Here is a 21361-nt window from a genome sequence, read left to right on the forward strand (position 1 = left end):
CTTTATTTTATGAGGTTGATCATGTGATCATTTTTCAGAGTTAGCAAAGAGCGTCACGTGATTACAGGATTTGGAAGTGGGGCGGTTGTGTCACGTTGGTACAGTTTGTTTGACGAAGACACTGGTCATGTGATATATTTCTAAACTGAAGGCAATTTTTTTAAATAAATCGAGTAGGCAAACGTTAATGAAAGTGACAGTGAAAATCCGAAATGAAGATAGCTGCCAACTGTCGGGTGTCAAGATTTTTCAGAAAAATTGAAAATCGGTAAAAAAGTAGATCGAGTAATTTTTTCCCTACACGGTCAACTAGTTGTCTCTTTTCCAAAAACCAAAATTTATAGTATTGAAAGTGCCCCGTTTGTCAGGCCTGCGAGACAGTTTCGAAAAAGCGAGTGCATTTCGTGAATCCGCGCCACCCCAAAGTGGTCAATTAAATATTCAGGATTAGAATCCGCGTTTGTTTGTTGTGATTATAGCGCTTTAAACTTGCAGCCGTCGTTCAATGAACTTGACGTCTATTCGTTTTCTGTTTCTTTTCCCAGGCTGGTAAAAAAGTCCAAGTTTATAAAAATAAATATGAAAGGCACAATTACGGAGTGTTTGCACTGCAAAGTATAGATTTTGACCCCGTTTTGAGTTTCTGTGTGTACGCGGTGCCGTTAGTTGTTCAATTAAAAAAAAAACTAGTAGTTTGTGTTCAGCTAGTGTGTTTACAAGTGGCTGTTAAATGGTGCCGGAAATTCGAAAAACCTTCAAAATATGCTCAGTTTTTTTAAGACGAAATGTATTGATTTGACTCTGGCAAAGGCTTGGCCGGCGAATACATGCCTCTTACGTAGTCGCTATTGGCTCATTGAATCATAAAAAAAACGACAAGGGACAAATTTTTTATGGGAATTTTCCAAATGACTGATTTCTAAGGAGAATTTTGAGAAAACTCTCAATGTTGTTGTGTGTTGTGTGACTGGCATCTAAACCACATCAAAATAGTTAAGAAAGTTTGTATACATTCCAGTGACAGAAGGGATTCAAAAAAGTCTGAAAATCACAAAAACATTATTGATTTAACTTGAACAACCTCCAAAACACTGACACATCAAATGTTTTGAGGAAAACCCCCAAGTCAACATGCTGCCCCAACAATACTGCCTCAGATGGAGGTATCACCATTCCAACCTCCAAACCATGTTTTCACAACTGTTGGACCGCCAGGCTTTTTGTGATGTGACACTTGCTTGTGAAGGACGAACAATAAAAGCACACAAAATTGTACTTTCTGCTTGCAGCACCTATTTTGAAACAATTCTCTCTCAGTTTGAGGAAAAGGACCCTATTGTTATAATGAAAGATGTGAAATACATAGACATTAAATGCCTTGTTGAGTTTATGTACAAAGGAGAAATTAATGTTGAACATGTAAGTATTCATAATTTTTAGTTTATTTGAAAAGTACAGATAATGATGTAATTTTCTTCCTAAGTTGAACCATACTACATACTAGATAAACACCAAATTTTTTACTTTTTTAATGTTTGCTAGATTCAAGGTTAGATTATTAGAAGACCTTGCCAATCTATGCATTCATTCAATGTTGCAAACTGGCAAGAAAAACCATGTTGATTTTTTTGTTGATGTGTTGCATTATACTGAAATTTATTAATTTAAGCATTAATAAATATAGCAGTGAAATAATTCACAATGTTAAGCTAAGTCTGTGTAGGATTTTCATGCTGAAGACTCTTTTTTGACCAATTACAAACTAGAAACAATTCTATTATTATGCACACCTGGGGGCCTATGAAAGCAGGAAACAGAATTCTCAAGAGAAGTGTTGATAGAATGTGACAGAAGAAGCTGACAATGGCGTGTTCCTGTCACATTCTACAGGTCTTTCTCTTGATAATTCCCTTCCCTTGTTTCAAGAATATGCACCCTGGACTTACAAAGTATACATGAAATTTTACCTTTATTTCACTTTCTTATAATGTTTCTTCATAGAATGGATATTTATTAACTATTTCTTTTCAGGCTTTCACTTCTTTGATAATCCTTAGTAGTCACATGACACCTGTCAAAAATCACTAATGACAGTGATGGCATTTTTCATAGCCTAGTTCAGTATTAGGAATAATTTCTACTCAGGTTTAGTGCCATTTTATAAAACAGCAAATAGACCCGATACAGGATGGAATTCAAAATTATACATAGGAATCCTATATGAGAAGAGAGAAATGTGGAAATCTAGGTTCTAGAAAGAGATGAAATTAAAACCTTGTAAATGACATGTGTCAGTGTGTAAAACACAACTTCCTGATTAAGGGGTCATGTGACCAAATGCTGAATGACGTCACATTTCCATCTTGTCACATTGACACATCATCATTTGCGTCAGGGTTGCCAGATTAGGGGATTTTTCTCCAAAAATAGAGGGTTTTTTTTTCTTTGGGAACATTTTTTCCAGGCGAATTTCCTGTGGGGCAATAATATTTATCAGGGAACTAACTGGGGAAAACAGCTTTTTTGGAATAGTTTTAGTATGAGGAACATGGAATTTCTTTCCATTTTTGGAAATTTACTGGAAAATTACTTCATGCCTAAATGAAAATTTTCCTTGCTAGGGAAAACAACTGTCAAACTTGTCATTGTTATTATTATTGGATTGTTGTACAATTATTATAATTAAACAATGAATTATTTGAATTTTCAGATTTTCCAATTTTCTCAAAATCAAACAACTCAGTTTTAACAGTAAATAACTCACTTATTTGATGTTTTAGGTAAAAATGCTATACAAGGTGGTCAAAAGAGAATTTCAAGGGCTACAAATTGGTATATTGAACCACCCTATAATTGTCAAAATAACAGAGTTATTGACAATACAATGGAGTAGTTTACAGGGTGGTTCAATGAATTTTTAACATCCTTGTAACTTGTTTAATTTTCATTTTATAAAAAAAAAACCAAATATGAATCTTGTAGATATTTGCATATACTGTATTCCTAGATAATTCAGTGCAGCATCAGTATACAGGGTGTCCCAAGTTTGAGCAACAAACCAAACTTATAATTTTTTATTTGATTTTTGGCATCTACGTCAAATTCTAGGTCTACTTGATGTAAAATGTTTGTATCAATATTCAATTGTTTTTGCTCTAGCAGCCTTACTTTAGCACCCTCGTCAAAAGCAGAAATTCCCAATTTGAACGAACTTTTGGTGCACTTTTCCAGAAAATTGTCCATAACTCGCTTATTTGAAACACCCTGTATAAACACACCGTATAACAAAAGAAAGCTAATGAACGGGGCTATCACGTGACGTTGATCGGGCACGACTATGTTGTCTCGTTTAGCCGCTAGAATGCGTCAAAGTTGACTCTCGTTTTTTGCAGTTTTTGCTCAATATCTCAGGAATCGATGGAATACAACTTTTACCTTCTATACACTTTTTTGGTACCATACGCACCGTTTTACTTTAAAAAAATAAAAACTAAAATTGTCAAGAAATTTCAAGTAAAGACACAAACAGGAGAAAAGTGACAACCCTGCTTTGTCTAGAGTGTTGATTTCGACCAGAATTTGGAACTTTTCAGTTATACCCTGTTTACTGTCTTTTCAGTGTTATGGAGGAGTATAGGGGTTGCACCAATATACAGGGTGTAACATTTTTTAAATTTTTAACCAAGTAAAAAAAAAACTAGTTAATTGAATTTAAACCCTTTAATTAGGGTTATTTAAACATAATAGCACGTCACTAAAATAGTTATTTTTAAATATTTTCAAGGCTCTATATGTTAACATTTGGGTCTCCTAAAATGCTGTTTATAAAATAAAAGGCAAAAGTAAACACCATGACACTTAACACACAAATATTTTGTAGGCCTAAACCTGGTACTACCAGCACGTTAATTATAATTTGTTTATCCTTGCTTTGGAATTATTTTAGCGGTTGCGTTGAATAAGTTTTTTCCTCTTTCTTTTGCTTGTGTTGTGGTTTAAACTCGGGTTTAAACCAATTTATAGAGCAGCCAACCAGTGCAGCCTAACAAGTTTTTTTGGGTTTATCAAATTTGAATATCCGAGCTAGTTTAAAAGGATTGCACCATTAAATTGTCTCAACCATAGTGGGGTTGAGTAATGCAGTTATACAAATTTGGAAAGTGCACTTCTGCCAAAGCCAAATTGAAAAAGATCCAAACCTAACAAGGCTTAATTAACAAAAAGCTGTTATGAAAGAACGTTCTTATTATGTTCATTTTGACGCCAACCTAAATTTCAGGTCATTGAAAATGTAAAATTTGAAACGCAGAAAAAATTCAATGCTACGCTTATTGTTAATTCCGTTTAGTCACAGCCCACATTCTGAAAATGTGACTCAGTGACAGCATTTTTTCACAAAATTGTTTACTTTGGAAAAAAAAATATATTAAATTAGATAAGAGCTATTTTTAATTCGCACATTTAATTATGATAGTTTTTGGCCTAGCTGCTGGTTTCTTGTGCGAAATGTTTCAAGGTCTCACATAATATTTGCTTTATTTGCAGTTCGAAATAAAATTACAGTTAGAATATCGTGTCGTTAGTTGGGACTAGATTGCATTTGCTTCGACAAAAAAAAAAAACTACAGTATTTCCCGTCTTTTTCTGTTTTTAATGATAATGTGCTATCGCGGTAATGGACTTTTGCGTGTTATTGTCAATTTACATGCAAATGTTACCAGATCATACTGTTGTTATCTTAAAAGTTTTTCTGCAACCCATTTGAATTAACAGTAGGATGACAGTATGTTTCAGTTCACTTATTAGGAAATAGGTGAATCATGCTTTGTAGATTAAGTGAATAACGACTCGTTAATGGTACAATAATTAGGAAAAATCTGGGATTAGTTTAGAGATACTAGCCATTTTTGAGATTCACTATGTTTTTTAACTAAAATTGTTCACCAGGAACTCCTAAACTGTGCATAAGACTTTTTTAGTATTAAAAATATTTTTAAGTTACCAAACTGTATGGATTTGCTACTCTACACCCATTTTTTCTGCACTATTTTAATTTTAAATATTTTTTAGAATCATCTTGCCACATTACTAAAAACGGCTGAAGAACTTCGAATCAAAGGACTGGCGGAGGTTTCATGGAAAGACGATGAACAGTCGAACGCATCGGCCGATGGAAATTCCAATGGAGTACAGGCGGCCATTCCCCAAGTCACCACCGTTATGGATAGTCCGAAAAATGACTCCCATTCGGGGCCCAATCACGCCCCACCAAACCGAAAGAAACGAGGACGACCGCCCATAGGTAAAACGGCACTTTTCCCACGATTACTCAATTTTGTTTCGCATGGAATTTTCCGTTTTTTTGATGTGAATCACTTATTGATTTTTTTTCCCAGGTTTATGCAATTTTTATTTTGCCGAGAATTAGTCAAGTTTTATTTTCCGCCGATTTGCGTCAATTTTTAATTTTACTGTATTGAGGAAATGAAAAATGGGAAGGTTGTTCAATAATTAATCATTATGTTGTCGCGACAATTAAAGGCAAATTTGTACATAAATGTTATATTGCATAATAATAATCCTTTGGTAAAATCATGAAGTCTGAGAACAAAACCAGATGTATAGTTGTTGAATATTAATCAAACAAGATATACCCTGCAATTGATTGGAAATGTGCTGTGATTTTTTTAATAATCACAATGTTGAAATAAAAAAGTTACAACCGTTCAAAAATACGAAAAATGACATTTTTGGTCGAAAAGGCAATTTTGGAAAATTTTATTTTGTCCGAGAAGGATTCCATTTTGAAAAAATTGAAAGAATGGGGGGTATTAGGGGTCTTTTTTTACTACTTTTTGAGATACAGTATCGTGGTAACATGAAGAACTAGAGAGGCAAATTTTGACTTATTTTTTTATCCTTTTTCTAATGGCGGTTTATCGAAATTGATAGGAGTTCAAATAAAAAAGTTACAATCTTCCAAAAATACGAGAAATTACATTTTTGGTCAAAAGTGCAATTTTGGCAAATTTTTATTTTATTCTAGAAGGATTCCAATGCACAGCAAAGGGTATACCAGGTGTCCAAGAGCACCCTGGACATAGGAGATTAACATGGGAAAACGGTTTTGATTTTTTTGCGCCTGTACGGTTGATTTGATTGAAAAATCGTATTAATGAAAGTTGTAGTACCGATCACGGACTAATTTTCTGTATTTTTTTCAGATCTCTAACTTGAGCCCTTTCGTCGTAAAACACGAACAAAAATGCGAAAATTTTAACTTTTTACCTGCACTGTTTAAGCGGTTGTCGAGCAACCGTACCAGCAACAATGAAATGTTTACCCGTTGCCCGACAACCGCCTATACAGTGCAGGCCAAAAGTTTAAATTTTCTCATTTTTGTTCGTGTTTTACGACGAAAGCGCTCAAGTTAGAGATCTGAAAAAAATACAGAAAATTAGTCCGTGATCGGTACTACAACTTTCATTAATACGATTTTTCAATCAAATCAACCGTACAGGCGCAAAAAAATCAAAACCGTTTTCCCATGTTAATCTCCTATGTCCAGGGTGCTCTTGGACACCTGGTATTTATACCAAATAAATACAGTGCGTTTTTTTTAACGCGCAACATAGGATTTTACGGGTTAAATTTTTAAGCACATGTCAGACCATGTAATTTTGGAACTACAAGTATAAAACTTGATGGGTGGCTGTTTCGTACCCTGAAGCTTAAGTAAGTTTACCAATTCGGCCTAAAAAGTGATTAAAAACTTGCAAAAAATCATCTTTTTTCGAAAAGATTTTATCTTTCCATACTCCCTGTATGTATGATAGGTGCTTGTTGTTTTTGATACTGGCACGGCAGGTAGCAGGTAAAATTTGGCGTAGAAAGTAAAACAGGGTGATCATTAACTTTATATCAAGAAAGTTAAGAACAAAAGAAGTATTTTTATAAGTGAATTGTTCAAAGTGACTCCATTTGAAGCCAAGCAGTATTTCAAACAATCATAAAATGCCCTTTTGACGTTCAAAAGATGTCGGGCCATGATGCAGTCAAAATATGTCACTCTACCTGCTACCTGCCCTGCCGACATCAAATACAACAAAGAACAACAATGCATACAGGGAGTATGAAACGATAAAACCTTTTCGAAAAAAAAAATGATTTTTTGCCAGTTTTTTATCACTTTGTAGACCAAATTGGTAAACCTACTTAAGCTTCAGGGTACTAAAGACACACCCGTCAAGTTTTAGACCTGCAGTTCCAAAATAACATGGTCTGACATGTGCTTAAAAATTTAACACGTAAAATCCTATGTTGCGCGTTAAAAAAAACGCACTGTATACACCTTGTATATTTTGTAGCCTAAAAATATTTTTTTTTGTTAGATGACTACGAAAGTCACTTTACGCCTCCGAAAATATCTCACGTTTCTGGAAACGTCAGTGCAGTAGACGACACTTACTCAAACGATGCCATGTCCAGTAGCGAACACGACATGCAGATTTGGGACGACGACCACGCCAACAATACGGACGAGGAATCACTTTTAAAAATCAAAAAGGAAGTGGTCAGTTGTTTTTTCACCATTCTCCGGTACTAGCAATGTCCTGGTGGTTTGTATTTAGCACCAAGACGACGATGACGAGCAAAGCAACAATTCATTCTCGGACAAAGGCAACAGTAGCAATCACGCGTCCAAAGGGGCTGGTAACGTGACCACGTCGAGCGGACAGTCTTTTTTAACGCCTACCATAGAGAAAGAATGGCCGGACGTCATTAAGATGAACGAGTATTTGAATACGGGCAGAAGACAGCAATTCTGGGAGGAACCGTTCACTAAACGGGTGATGGACGCGATTAAAACGAAAAGTCTGGAAATGAAAGTGGCCGCCGAACTACTAGGAGTCTCTTATGGGACGTTGTACGGTAGATATCGGGATTCTTACGGCTGTTTGAAACATCCATACAGGTAAAACTACTTTTTTTGAACACAAATATCGCCTTTTATCTTTATGTTATATATCGACGGTTAGCTTGATTTTTCTGCCACTGAAATTGTTTTCATTTTTGCAGTTTTCATCCACTATTTAATAGAAGGTACGCAACTTAACTATCTAAATTTTGTTAACAAGTTAAATGTAGTTTGAGTGCACACTGTGGTTTGATTTAACTAATAATTAGATGAATCCGAAGCTAACCAGGTCTCAGTTTTTCTTTAAATATGGTTAATAAACTAGTTTTTCCACTAAACACTGGTTAGCTTTGAATCTCCAATATTTTTCTCTCATCAAGAGTTTGTCTAGTCCAGGTTTATTCAGGTTAATTTGCATGATTTAAAGTATTTAGTAATTGTAATAGCCTCAGTGTAGCATTTCACTTTTAAAAACTCGTGCGCAATGAAGTGACAGGGTGTTCCTGTTTTAGGGTGCGCGACTTTTGGACGGAACAAGGACCTACCGACATTTTGCTGAAACTGAAACGTAAAGAAATCACCCTGTTTAGGGCGGCGGAACAGCTTAACGTCACACCGCAAACGCTCTCGAACTACTTGATGTCCATGTCGCAAATGGATAATCAAGACACTAATTCTAGGTAAGTCGATTAATTGTCGAATAACTCGAATTAATTCGGTTTTGCTCAGTGCTTATCCTGCCAAAGAGGAATCCTACGAAGAGGGTACTTCCGATGATGAAACCGACTCAATTTTGCCAGACATTCCTTCTAATAGCAGCGTGTTTAAGAATCTGGTAAGTTTTCGTTTTTTTTTGCTATGATAGTTGTTTTTTATTTTTAAATTTAGTGTTAAATCATTAAGGGTTGAACGAAGTATGAAGGTGGAGTGTCTGTTCAGTGCCTTCTCACTGTTGCGTCACAATCACCAGAAAAAAACGTACTTCGATGGTCCTGGAGGCCTCCGGAACTTTTCAGAAAGTTCTCAGTAGCATTTAGAGGTCTTAGGCACATTCAAAACGGCTCTAGAGGCCTCTGACAATTAAGAACAACTCTGGAAAGGTTTAAGACACTTGTGAAAGTTTCTGGTACTTTTAAGAAGGTTTTCAGTATTATTTAGAGATCTCTGGCACTTCCAAAATAGTTCTAGAAGCCTCTGGCACTTTTTAGAAGGTTGCCAGTAGCACTTAGAGGCCTCTGGCACATTCAAAACGGCTTTAGAGACCTCTGACAATTAAAAACAACTCTGAAAATGTTACGACATTTGTAGAGGTGCTTCTGGCACTTTTAGAAGGTTCTCAATAGCATTTAAAGGTCTATAGAACTTTCAAAATGGTCCTAGAGGCCTCCGGAACTTTTCAGAAAGTTCTTAGTAGCATTTAGACGCCTCTGACAATTAAAAACAACTCTGGGAAAGTTTAAGACACTTGTGGAAGTTTCTGGTACTTTCAAGAAGGTTTTCAGTATTATTTAGAGATCTCTGGCACTTCCAAAATGGTTCTAGAGGTCTCTGGCACTTTTTAGAAGGTTGTCATTAGTATTTAGAGGCCATTGCCTTTTTCTTAATGAAACTAGACGTTTTTGACAATTTAAAACAATTCTTGGAAGGTTTAAGACACTTGTAGAGGTGCTTTTGGCAAATTAAAGAGTTCTGGGAAAGTTTATGACAGTTGTAGGAAGTTCTGGAACTTTTCAGAAAGTTATCAGTAGCATTTAAAGGTCTTTGGCACATTCAAAACGACTCTAGAGGCCTCTGACAATGTAAAACCATTCTGGAAAGGTTTAAGACACTTGTGGAAGTTTCTGGCACTTTTTAGAAGGTTGTCAGAAGTACTTAGAGGTCTATAGTAGATTCAAAATGATCCTAGACGCCTTTGACAATTTTAACAAGTCTGGGATGGTTTAAGATACTTGTAGAAGTGCTTCTGGCATTTTTAGATGGTTCTCAATCGTATACTACTACCAGTCAAATGAGATAAGAGATGTGACGCAACAGTCAGAAGTAGCACGTTTTACGCACAAATCAACTACCTAAAGTCGCTGTTTGCACTATGAAACCTTATTCATACAACAAAATTACATTAACTTAACCGCATAAAAGCGCAACTACTTCTTCACTTCTCTCCCCGTGCAGGAAAACATTACTTTTCGCACTTGTTACGTAAATTACTATTTGTTTAAACTCGTTTTACAAAACTGATTAATCATCAATGATTAGGTGGGATCATCGGACGGCAAACGAACTAAAGGGGTCCTGGCCAATCATCCGGACATTACTCTGATCAAAAAAGAGAAACCGGACGAATCGGTGAATAACAATTCAGATCATTCCGAAACTGGCAGTGAAAAGTAAAACGTATTAGATGGTCCCATGACGCTATTTACACCGCCAATCGTAGAAAGAAGCTGTTGATCTTGCCTTTTTGTTTTAGTGTGCGTCTTTACTTCTTATCGAATCATTATATGCAGTATTTTATTAAAATAGCACGGACGGTGTAAATCGCGTAAACTGTATAGTAGTTTATACGTTAATGTAATTATTAATTGTTTTAATTTCCATTTCACTTCTAGTATTTCGTACAGACCAAAGTAATTTCTAGCACTATTCTCTCTCTAGGTAGATTTAGTTTTGTAAGGTCGAACATTTCCACTATAGTAATGATGACACTCTATTAGTAAGTATACCACTAATCTGCTTGTAATCCGTGAGTTGAGGAGTGGATAAAATTGTGATTTTTTTTTGTTTTCTTCACTTGTTTGGAGATTTTAGTTTAGGCGTCAACACATTCAACAAATAACAGTCAAATTTAATTAGTAGACTGAAATTGTGCAAATAATATGATTGTGTGTTTTGTTTTGATTTTGCCAAATAACCATCAGGAAGTTTAGTGACTATCTATACATATAAATAATTACAAATTAACTGACTTATGGTGGTATTGCTGGACGATTATTATGGCGATAATGGTAAGATGAGTGATTCCTAGAATTTAAGTTATAGATTGCAGTATCTTTTTTAAAAAAAATTGTTGAATGTATTTTTTGTTAAATTTATTTATAATCCGAATACATTTTTATCTCCCAGCAACTATACCAAATCAATGTACTGTATTAAAATTAGCTTTTAGGGACATATCAAATATGGCATGAATTAATTTACGGGTTAAAGCACATAAATTCCACCCTCAGTTTCTGTACTGTTCTTTTACATTAAACTGTAATTTTTTACTGGACAATGTTTTTTTGTGTGCGTGAAAGTGACAAAACCAATTCTGCACAGCCAGAATTACAGTTTGAGTTCCTACTTAAATGGATATATAGATTATTTTTTGAATTAGTATACTGTAGGGGGGCGTTAAGGCGTTAGCTCTTAAACATTTAATTAACAAAGTATGTTAGGTTGTACTTGTTCATATCGCAAAGTATTTCCTTCACTTTCAGTATTCGTATACGTAGTGTGCATTATTTTTCGGTTCTAGCTGTAGCAAAGCTTTGATTAGAAGTGTGTAGTGTCTATTGTATAGGCTTTGTCGTGTATAAGGATTTGACATACCTTATAAGGATATATTTGTATTGAAAAAGTGACGGCGTGTTTGTGACAATTACTACAATAAACAGAAAAGCTTTTTAGATGTCTCAGTTTTTGTACTGAAACGTTTAAAATACAACGCGACCTTATTATCATCAATTTGTTGAGTGCCTACGGATAAGTTTAAAATAATGTCTATTTGAATAAAAAAAAATAAGTTTAATGATCTGCCAGCACCTACGTAATTTCTTGAATTTAGTACGTTTTAAAAAATTGCACGTATTTTCAAATTTGCCACCTGAAAATTCTCGGTATAGCCTGAATTTTCCGGTGTTAAAATATAAGTGTTTTCTCAAATTATCCTAGCACTTTTAATTATATCTTTATGAGTTTTGTAATTATTAATCGTTTTTAGTTGGAACTTATACATACCATTTCAATATTTAATATTGTGTATTAAGTTAGTATGATAATATGTATTTTCTTTTTTATTTATTAAATAAAGATTTTGATATAATTATCGGGGTTTTCTTCCAATTGTCCTTCAAAATAAAATAATCCAACTAATCAGTAAAAAAAAACATTTAATCCATAAACTAACAAATTAAAAACTACAGTATACAGTGTCAAAAAAAAGTAGGTAATAAACGCAACACAACATACAGTATTATTTTAAAAAGTAAAACCACTTCAATCACAGACAATTAATGGGTGTTTTTTTGAATAAAAAGAAGGAATGCTTCAAATTAACTTTTGCATCTTTTGGCTTCTTAGCACAATATTTCCGTACAGAGGACAGTATTTTCTGGTGTGAGAGTAAGACCCAGTGGCACCGCACAATTCACAAACGTACCTAAAATCAAAAAATGTTCAATGACAGATCCATTATACAGGGTGACAATCTCTCGGGAGCATACGTTCAACCTCTGAACCACTTTGTATATTGTAATGGTATCTCGTCTTAGCAGAAAGACAGGAACTAACTGATTGAACTGCTTAAACCACAATGTTTTTAAAAATATTCGTTAAAACTAGTTTTTTTATTTAAATTAGTATTTAAAGTTTATGTGTAAAATAACGAAAGATATGGAAGAATACTCTCATTAATTAAATAAGCACTTTGTATTAATTTTTTAATTCTGCCAACCCCTACTGTTCCTATCAGCTTTCATACTTTTTCGTTTCGTTCTGCATTAATTTCGCTTTCCATGTGTATTTTAAACAGAAAAACGAATTCTAGTAATAATTTTTAAAACATTGTGTTTTAAGCAGTTCAATGAAAAAGAAGGTCTCTTTCGATAAAATATTAAACCCAAAAATCATTACAATATACAAAGTGGTTCAAAACTTATGGCCAAAAACGTTAATTGGAAGGCAGTTCTTTGGGGCTCAATATCTCCCTAACTTGAGATAGGACACCCTGTATAAATTTGAAAAAAAAAACTGACCGTCTTAAAATCGGACAGGACACAGTGCCATCTACAAATTTAGCCATGTGACTGCCGTAAATCACCTGGGGCTCTCCATTATTGTAACAAAATTTGCAACATTTTGGTGGACAGGTCATGTCACGTGGGGGTGACTGTTTATTGTGATTTGTCGTTTTAGACGCCTGAGTTCGGGGCTGAAAGACGATAAAACTAAAATAAGTACAAAAAGAAATGTAACGATTCTTACCTGGTATTTAATTAAAGAACCATTTTCGAATATTTGCATTTCTTTAGGTGAACTGTTGCCAAGTGTTTTTACCTGAGAGTTATGGTTTAAGTTACCCCCTCTTATGGCACGCGGTTTGGTAGGCTCCAAGCTGAATTTCTGCGTTAACGAATCATCCAAGTGTTTAGAGAAAAATTCCATTTTTTCCTGAAATTTTAGGTTGTTTTCCGAATTTTCAGAACGTTTCGGTTTCGTAATTAGTGGTCCCACTGCACTGCAAGGAGAGACTATTTTGCCGTTCACCCAATTTGTCCAGGTCGTACATAGTGCATCACCCAACATTGACTTTCGGTAAACAGGCTCTGAAATATTCCCACAATTAGTCAGTTTCCTTGAAAAAGGTTGTCTATTTGTTTAAAATAATAATTATAAATAGGGTGCATTAGAGTAAATAAAGACATAACCGGTATAACCATATAGTGCTAATAATAGCAAGACCATAAAGGGGTTTAAAAATACTTATTTTCTTGTTTATGACCAGTTCTTGAGTTAAAAGTAACTTGTTTGAAACAAGTTAACTCACATTTAAACAGACGGGTGTTTTTTAAGTTACATATTGTAATTTTAACGAATTTCAATGATATTTTGGTGAAGTAAGAAAATACTAGGCAAATCTATATCAATCTCTATGCAATAATGTGTTAGTGTTTTATCTAAAAAGATCCACTTTTCTCTTATCTCATTGCACAAATAAAATCAAACAAATATTTATATGGGTCATACTTACTGGCATACTGTTCTCCATTAAAACTGTCCGTAATACCACTTGTAACAACTTGAGCGTTATTAGTCAAAACAGGAGGTTTGCAGGATTTTTCTGTTGAAGTAAAAGCCAAAAAAAGTCGATGGAAATACTCTTCAAACACATCTAAACTTTTATCTTTATCGTATAAATTGTTTACGTCGCAACTATCTGAACGAGACATTTTTGATTATTAAATCAAGCAAGGATAGGAAGGGAGAACAAAAACGCAAACGGACAAACCCTTGCAAACAGTTTAAATGTTAAAACGAGAATGAAACAAAATCGTCAAAAACAAGAAGTTTTCCCACTACCTATTTTGACCGTTAAAAACCGTCAAAATAGAATAAGAAGCGGCGGGTTGAAAAGCAAAGGAGCCGAAAAGCCGACAAACGAAAAACATTAGAAAGAATTAAGGATAATAAACAGATTAAAAAGACCGCCGTACCCCACAAAGGATTTTCCGTTATTGTTTCTCTTTGTCTTACTCATATGTTTAGAGTCGCATTTTCGTTTAACAATATTTTTGTACTGGGTGTCCTAAAAATATCAGGTTTAAGAAAATGGTTTTATAGTTAAAAATACATATTTATTTATGGTAAATTCAACCATTTGTCACAATTTGGTTCGTAACATATAAAAATAATCTTATTTTCTAGGCTTGATAGTCTGTCGTTGCCAAACCGAACGCCTTAACTTGCGTATCAATCCAGTCCCTAAACAACGGTAAATTAACGTAAACTCCCGGAGTGTTATTCTCTCCACAACCAATTCCCCAAGCCACAATACCGTACTGGTAATATCTGTTGATCTGCCCTTGAATAGGGCAAACCAAAGGGCTACCACCATCTCCTTTACAGGTGTCTTTACCAGGCACACCACCAGCACAAACAAAGGACTTGTGCAACATAAAGTACTGTCCCAACCTGGTGCTTCTCAGCTGGTCTTGGCATTTAGCGTTGGGCACGATGGGCAAATCAATTTTTTTCATGATCACTTGGTATTTTCCGTTCTTGCCGAACTCGTCTTTTCCCCAACCAGTGGCGTAACATTCATTAGAGTCCATAACCGTACCTTGAGGTGGTAGGCAAATGGTGTTGACGTTTTCCGCAAACTCAAACGGGGATTTTGCACGTAAAACAGCGATATCATTGTATAAAGCCCCAGCGTAGTATTGAGGGTGGACGACAATGGTTTCCACGTCCCTGTCTTGATAGGGGTACAATTCCTGGGTGTGCTGGGTATCCCATTCGCCAGCCCGTATTTTATACGCTTTATTTTTACCACTGACGCAATGAGCGGCTGTCACCACAACTTGGGGATGGATCAAAGCGCCTCCGCATTGGTACACGTTCAATTTGTTTGGGTTACCTTCGATGGTTTCTTCTCTCAATACTGCCACCATCCAAGGAAATTCTCCAAATTGAGATTCGTTCTCTTTATCACCGGTAATTCTAAAACCAATTCCTTCGGGATGACGATAACCACAACCGGATTGTTTTAGGGGAGAAGGGGTTGGTGTTATGGGTTTTTCTTCTTGTTGGTCTTTTTCGCAACATACTTCAATGTAACTGTTACATGGTCCGTCGTTTATTCTGCAAAGTATTTATTTCTGTTATTGCTACTCTCTCGTAAAGTTTTTGTTTACTTTTTAAAAAGATTTGCGCAAATGATGCGTACCTTATATCGATGATGCCTTCACCATTAGTATTGACACTTCCATTGTTGCAAAGATAGTAGGGTACACATGTGCAGCTTCCTGCTACTGGAGTACCTCCATCTACTCCGCTATTACCGCTTATTGGAGGGACGGTGCTCGATCCTGGACGACCAAAAATGTCGGCGATAGTGTCATTGATGTTGCCTAAAATATTAAAAATATCATTACAAAGTGATTAATTGCATCTTCTAAAAAAGTACTATCACTTACCACTAAAAGGGTCTGATGCCTTTCCACCTTCAGCTTGACTGATAAGGTCAGCTATACTAGCAGCCCCTTGAGCTGCAGGCTGACTTTGTACACTTACAGTAAAAATAACAAAGAAAAATGGCACCAACATAGTTCTCTCCATCTACAAATCAAACCAAATAATTTCACCAACTTAAATCCATATGAATCACTGGTTTATTAGTTTAATTAATGCAACACAAAAACACTTTATTTACATCCTATAATAACATGATCTATGGTAAAACCAACAAATTACCTTGATGATGATGTTATTTATCCAGTACTAATCGCAAACAACCAGTGCCGGTACCACCGGATCGATGGTGACTGCGTTGACCACGTTATCGGTGGTACTCCTTGGGTTCGATCCTGTATTTCACCTTGTGACTGGCCGGTGGTACTGAAATTTTCCCAGAATGCGCACAAGATTGTTTGTTGCAATGATTTAATGTATTATTTTAATTATTGATCAAGTTAAGCTGATCTGTTTATCTTGCTTGAATGTTATCGTTTAGGTCAATCCTTATGTGTAGTTATCATTGGTTTTTCTATGTTATTAATTATAATTGTTTCTGAATAACAGTGGCGTGTTTAAGTTTTTCAAAATTCAATTTTATGGTAAATTACTATGGGGTGACCTTTTAACGGTTTAGCCTTAATCGGTTTTTGACTTTATCAAGCATGAAACATTTTTAAGGTAATTTTGAATGAAATTTCTTGTTTTCAGTGTAGCTCAGTCGAGGTCACAAGTTGCAAGGTAGTTCAACTAAAATCAAGCTTAATACACTCTGTTGCAAGAAGAATAAGGTAAATGCTCATTAAGAATTCATTAAATTTGCATTATTTGATAATTAGGAACGAGGGCTTGTTGTAATCTTATGAGTGAAAGTCAAGCTAAAAAGTAAAACTTTTTGGGGTATTAAAAGTAGTAATAAATGTATAAATAACATAATAAAACGCTATTTATAAAGGGACAACAAACAGTGTACAACTAAAAAAATTTACTGGACTTCATGGAATTTAAAAAAACCATTTCATTAAGGTAAATTATATTTAATTAATAAATAGTATATTTTAGGTATTTAAAATAATGATATTAATGCAGTATCTGCGTAAATCACAGAACTGTTCCTAGTTTGTGATTGGTCCAAAAAAGCAGCAAGCTGAAAAGCTGCTTTTTTGACCAATCACAAACTACCACTGTGCTGGGACGCACTTACGATAGCATTATTGTTCTAGCTTCAATTAAGTCGTTAATTGCAACTATATCTCGATTATAAAAAGGTCGAAAGTCGATTCCCAGTAAAACAATTAAACAATTTCCCGCATCTTAATGGCGAATTTATTATTTTGTTCAGTCTTTGAACTACAGAACTCGTAATTCGGTATTCCCCATCTTATACTTCTCAGGGTGGTGAGACACAGGTCAGGGCTAGCCCAGTATTACCGGAAATTCCATAATATTTCACATTAATGATTTAGGCATACATTGTATAAACTGGTTTCGCAGAATATTTAACTCGACAGACAGAAAGTTTGAAAAATCAACAGGTTTCTAGAATGGGCAGCAAAACCGTTTTTATATGGTAATCTCCTGGTTTCGACGCTACTGAACTGCAATAGTGGGAGATGTATCCAACAGGGACAAAACTTGTTTTGACCGCAAAACCAGTACGACTCTGAAGTCCATCAGGAGATTAAAAATTTTATTTAAGCTACGTAAACAGTCAAGGTTAAAACAGATAATGATTTCTGGTTAATAGCGCAAGCAAATTGTATAAATCGAACAGTGCGTGCGTGTGTGTATGGTTGCCGTCTTTCCATGACATTATTCAAATTTGTTCAAAAAAACGTTACTTTATTTTGTATGTTTGTAGAAAGGTAAAAAAACCGGTAAGTGTATTTTAGATTGGTTGTATTACCTTTCAAGCATTCAGTGTGAAAAATGTGTCCAAAAAAGTCGTTCACACCACAGTCCTTATACACCCTTTGGCCACAAAAATAAGAGAATTTATCTCTAATAAGTGCAAAAGTTGGTAATAACAACGCTAGAAGGAGTCAAAGTTAAACAAATATTTTTTAACGTGGAAAATTCAAAAGAAAACCAACTTCCTTGCCTTCATCACTCTGTAATAATTGTTTTTTAAACTGATTTTTCAGATATGTGGGGAATAATCTTAGCAAGTCTTCTCATCCTTAACACCGCCAATGGCCAAATAAGTCAACAAGATCAAAAATTGGCAGAAGATGTGTTCGGAAGCGCACCAACAATTGAAGACCCTTTCGCCAGATTGGAGGAAGTGACGTCCCCCAAACCGACCGGACTTAGTGCCTTAGAGAAATGCGGTGAAGGTTCCGATGAAGGAGTACACATTTGCGTGGAGTATTACAATTGCGATGGGATTACCGATACTGTTATCAACATAAATACCACCAATACTAATGGAGTTGGATTAATTGATATACGGTGGGTTGGATGTTGTTTGGTATTGTAAATGTTTCGATTTGTTTAATCCAGATTTGGAGTGAACACGTGTGATCATTTCTTGGATAAGTGTTGCGGTGTACCAGCAAAATCTCGGGAACCGGATCCATTTCAGGTAACGTTGATACAACCATCATCGACCACACCAACACCACCCGTCGTTACCTCTACCACGCCCCGACCCAGTTCGGTGTCCTGTGGTATTCGCAATGTCAATGGCATCGATTTTACTATAACGGGAAACAGGTGAAATTATACGAAAATCGTTTGAAGAACATTACAATAAAAGGTTTTACAGCGACAACGAAGCTGAATACGGTGAATTTCCATGGATGGTCGCAATTTTGAAAACGAATTACGATCCCCAAAAGGATCAGAACCTCGCTATTTGCGGTGGTTCTCTGATTGCACCCAATGTGGTTTTAACTGGAGCCCACTGTGTTGCTGAGTAAGTTCTCTGAAAAAGTAATATTCATTTAATGATGGACTGTAATAAAGAAATCATCTAGTTGATTTCCCAGTATTAACTTTTTGTTTCTTGACAGCCTTCAAACAAACCAATTTCTGATAAGGGCCGGTGAATGGGATACACAAACAACCAAAGAACGATTGCCCCATCAAGAAAGGACAGTGCGACAAGTGATAATACACGAGAACTACACAGCTAAAGTGATCTACAATGACGTCGCTTTGTTAATACTGAGCAGTCCCTTCGATAGAGCGGACAATATTGGAAATATTTGTCTTCCAAGCGAAAACGAAAGGATATCCTCGAGGAGTTGTTATGGCACCGGCTGGGGAAAAAACGTTTTTGGTATGTACGTCTGTTATTAGTGGTTATTAAGTGTTTTACAAAGTGGTTTTCTGTAGGAAAAAAAGGTAAATACCAAGTGATACTCAAGAAAATTGATTTGCCCACTGTGGAGTTCAACGAGTGTCAAAAATCCTTGAGAAAAACGAGGTTGGGAGCGGCTTTCAACTTGCATCCTAGTTTTATGTGTGCTGGAGGTGAATCAGGCAAGGACACATGCACCGTAAGGGTTTTCTTTTGATTGAAATGTAAATAATTAAAAATTTCAATTTTGCGGTAGGGCGACGGAGGAAGTCCTCTAGTTTGTCCAGACGCGAAAAATCCAGGCCGATACGTGCAAACCGGGATAGTGGCTTGGGGAATTGGATGTGGTGAGAAGGGTATACCTGGGGTATACGTGGACGTTGCCAAGTTTAGGACTTGGATAGATGAGAAACTGACAAGACTGAATGTTAACATAGATTCGTATAGCATCTAAATACTAATATAATTTTTAATTTATTGCTGTGCAATCTAAGTTGTTTTTATTTAATTCCGTTAAAATGCCCAGAAATTTTTTAATTCGTTTTCTTGACAATATTTGGTGCCTTGAAATGTTCTATCACCTTGAAAATTGATTCTTGACACTTGGTGAATTTAACTGTTTCTCATTTAAGTTTAAACATAAGAACCTATTTTTTATTTAATAATATTATTCTATTGTAATGTGTGCAGATAGAAGTTGGTGCCTAAGAACAGATTTTTTGCTCATTTTCAGGGAAAAAGTCGAAAATCAAGAGAAAGGTCTATTACATCCTAAGCTCAACCAGTCAAAACAAGTGAAATAAAATTTATTGGAGCTTATCTGGTTGCCTATGATAAAATCGTGTATTAAAGTGAAACAATTGAAAAATCATGCATTAATGGGACTCATTAATAAACAATTTTGCGTTTATCGTCCATTAAAAAAGGTGGTTAATGCATGGTTGACTCAAATATAATAAAAAACTGATTAAAGCTCGAAAAATGTAGAGCTCGAATCAGCTAAGAAAAGGCCACAGGCGTCATCAAACGATGATGTCACGATCTCTGTACGTCTCGCTTTAAATATTGCTGCTCTCGTTACTTTCCAAGTTGTTGCAGCCAGTCAGTGGCGTGCTATTATTTTATCAGTAAAATGAAACATTTTCGTCGTTTTTAATAAAGAAAATAAAAGACAACAAGTTTTTCAAAGGAATGGAAACTCCTTCTGCTTCTTTCTTCATAAATTGTAAGACGTTACTGACGATTTCACGGCCTTGGCTGTATATGATAACACCTTTCTTTCCAACCTTTTTGAAAGACATTTTGACAAAATAACGTTTTTTATTCATAACACTATGTGAACTTCAACTGCGACCATCAACAATACAACCAAAACACCAGACTAAAACGGAACCTAACCTAACCCCCTAAGTCTCCCTGTCCGCCACTACATTTTTTTAAACTTGGCAACACCGTTTAGAGTGCCGGCTAGTAAAAGCATATAAAAAGGTCCAAATGTCCCTGGCCGCTGCCGCATCTGTTTTAATTGTGTCCAAGTAAAAACCGTACTACGTTGCCAAGTGGCTTTTTGACCGCTTAACAATATATTTTCGGGAATATTTTAATAGGACGCCTCTGATTATATCTAATGCGACGGCAACTGTAGAAGGAGAAAGAAATAGTTTTAAAAACTGCGTCATTGATGATGCGGTGGCCTTTTCTCATCTGATTCGAGCTCTATGCAGGAACGAGGGCAACAGTCAAGGATATTAAACAGTCAAGGATTGCTCGATCGGCCGATTTTGTTTCCCGGCGGCGAATGAATTCTGACGTCACAGTGGGCCTTCGGGTGCACAATACGCTAAATATTCGCCCGAGATGCTATGTACGAGATCATATTCGTGAATGATCGACTGCAATCGCGCATCGCGCAAAACATTCGCGCTAACGCGAGAGACCCATGGTGACGTAAAAATCGTCACCGGCTCGAGCCGATACCGGCAATATTGCGCTTATGGGATTAAGCACTCCTTTACTGTTTACCGTCCTTGGGCAACAGTCACCATTTTGAACGCCGCCGAGAACTGTCAATAATGTCAACATATTGAAAATCGCCTCAATTGAAAATCAATGAAATGACACAATATGGTCTTAGACAGGTCATTCGA

The 21361-nt window shown here is 35.7% G+C and overlaps 4 protein-coding genes across 6 annotated transcripts; 2 read left to right on the top strand and 2 right to left on the bottom strand.

Moving 5' to 3' along the window:
* The first annotated feature begins 242 nt into the window (after window positions 1-242).
* Window positions 243-12003, top strand: LOC145730250 (uncharacterized). Of its 2 annotated transcripts, XM_081981358.1 has the most exons (8): window positions 243-1419; window positions 5071-5302; window positions 7392-7573; window positions 7632-7975; window positions 8080-8103; window positions 8431-8598; window positions 8648-8753; window positions 10175-12003. In XM_081981358.1, exons 1-8 carry the CDS (start codon window positions 1132-1134, stop codon window positions 10307-10309), a joined length of 1479 nt encoding a protein of 492 aa, XP_081837484.1. In that variant the 5' UTR covers window positions 243-1131; the 3' UTR covers window positions 10310-12003. The 2 variants fall into 2 exon arrangements, with proteins under 2 accessions (XP_081837484.1, XP_081837485.1); XM_081981359.1 differs by lacking the exon at window positions 8080-8103.
* Window positions 12004-12049: 46 nt separating this feature from the next.
* Window positions 12050-14389, bottom strand: nanos (RNA-binding protein nanos). Of its 2 annotated transcripts, none has more exons than XM_081981379.1 (4): window positions 13929-14389; window positions 13235-13503; window positions 12934-13109; window positions 12050-12338 (listed from the first exon to the last, which is right to left on the bottom strand). In XM_081981379.1, the coding sequence occupies exons 1-4, from the start codon at window positions 14125-14127 to the stop codon at window positions 12227-12229; spliced, it is 756 nt and encodes a 251-aa protein (XP_081837505.1). In that variant the 5' UTR covers window positions 14128-14389; the 3' UTR covers window positions 12050-12226. The 2 variants fall into 2 exon arrangements, with proteins under 2 accessions (XP_081837505.1, XP_081837503.1); XM_081981377.1 differs by having other exon boundaries at window positions 13163-13503.
* Window positions 14390-14510: 121 nt separating this feature from the next.
* LOC145730264 (phenoloxidase-activating factor 2-like) lies at window positions 14511-16329 on the bottom strand. The gene is made up of 4 exons (XM_081981376.1): window positions 16151-16329; window positions 15874-16015; window positions 15624-15807; window positions 14511-15538 (listed from the first exon to the last, which is right to left on the bottom strand). The coding sequence occupies exons 2-4, from the start codon at window positions 16013-16015 to the stop codon at window positions 14599-14601; spliced, it is 1266 nt and encodes a 421-aa protein (XP_081837502.1). The 5' UTR covers window positions 16151-16329; the 3' UTR covers window positions 14511-14598.
* A 1474-nt stretch (window positions 16330-17803) lies between these two features.
* On the top strand, window positions 17804-19702 carry LOC145730263 (phenoloxidase-activating factor 2-like). The gene is made up of 7 exons (XM_081981375.1): window positions 17804-17926; window positions 18055-18361; window positions 18413-18625; window positions 18678-18827; window positions 18925-19193; window positions 19250-19413; window positions 19471-19702. Exons 2-7 carry the CDS (start codon window positions 18057-18059, stop codon window positions 19666-19668), a joined length of 1299 nt encoding a protein of 432 aa, XP_081837501.1. The 5' UTR covers window positions 17804-17926; window positions 18055-18056; the 3' UTR covers window positions 19669-19702.
* Window positions 19703-21361: the final 1659 nt, after the last annotated feature.

Source organism: Ips typographus, linkage group LG6 (genome assembly GCF_016097725.1).
Source record: "Ips typographus isolate SLU linkage group LG6, UJ_Ityp_2.0, whole genome shotgun sequence".
NCBI classification, from domain to species: Eukaryota; Metazoa; Arthropoda; class Insecta; order Coleoptera; family Curculionidae; genus Ips; species Ips typographus.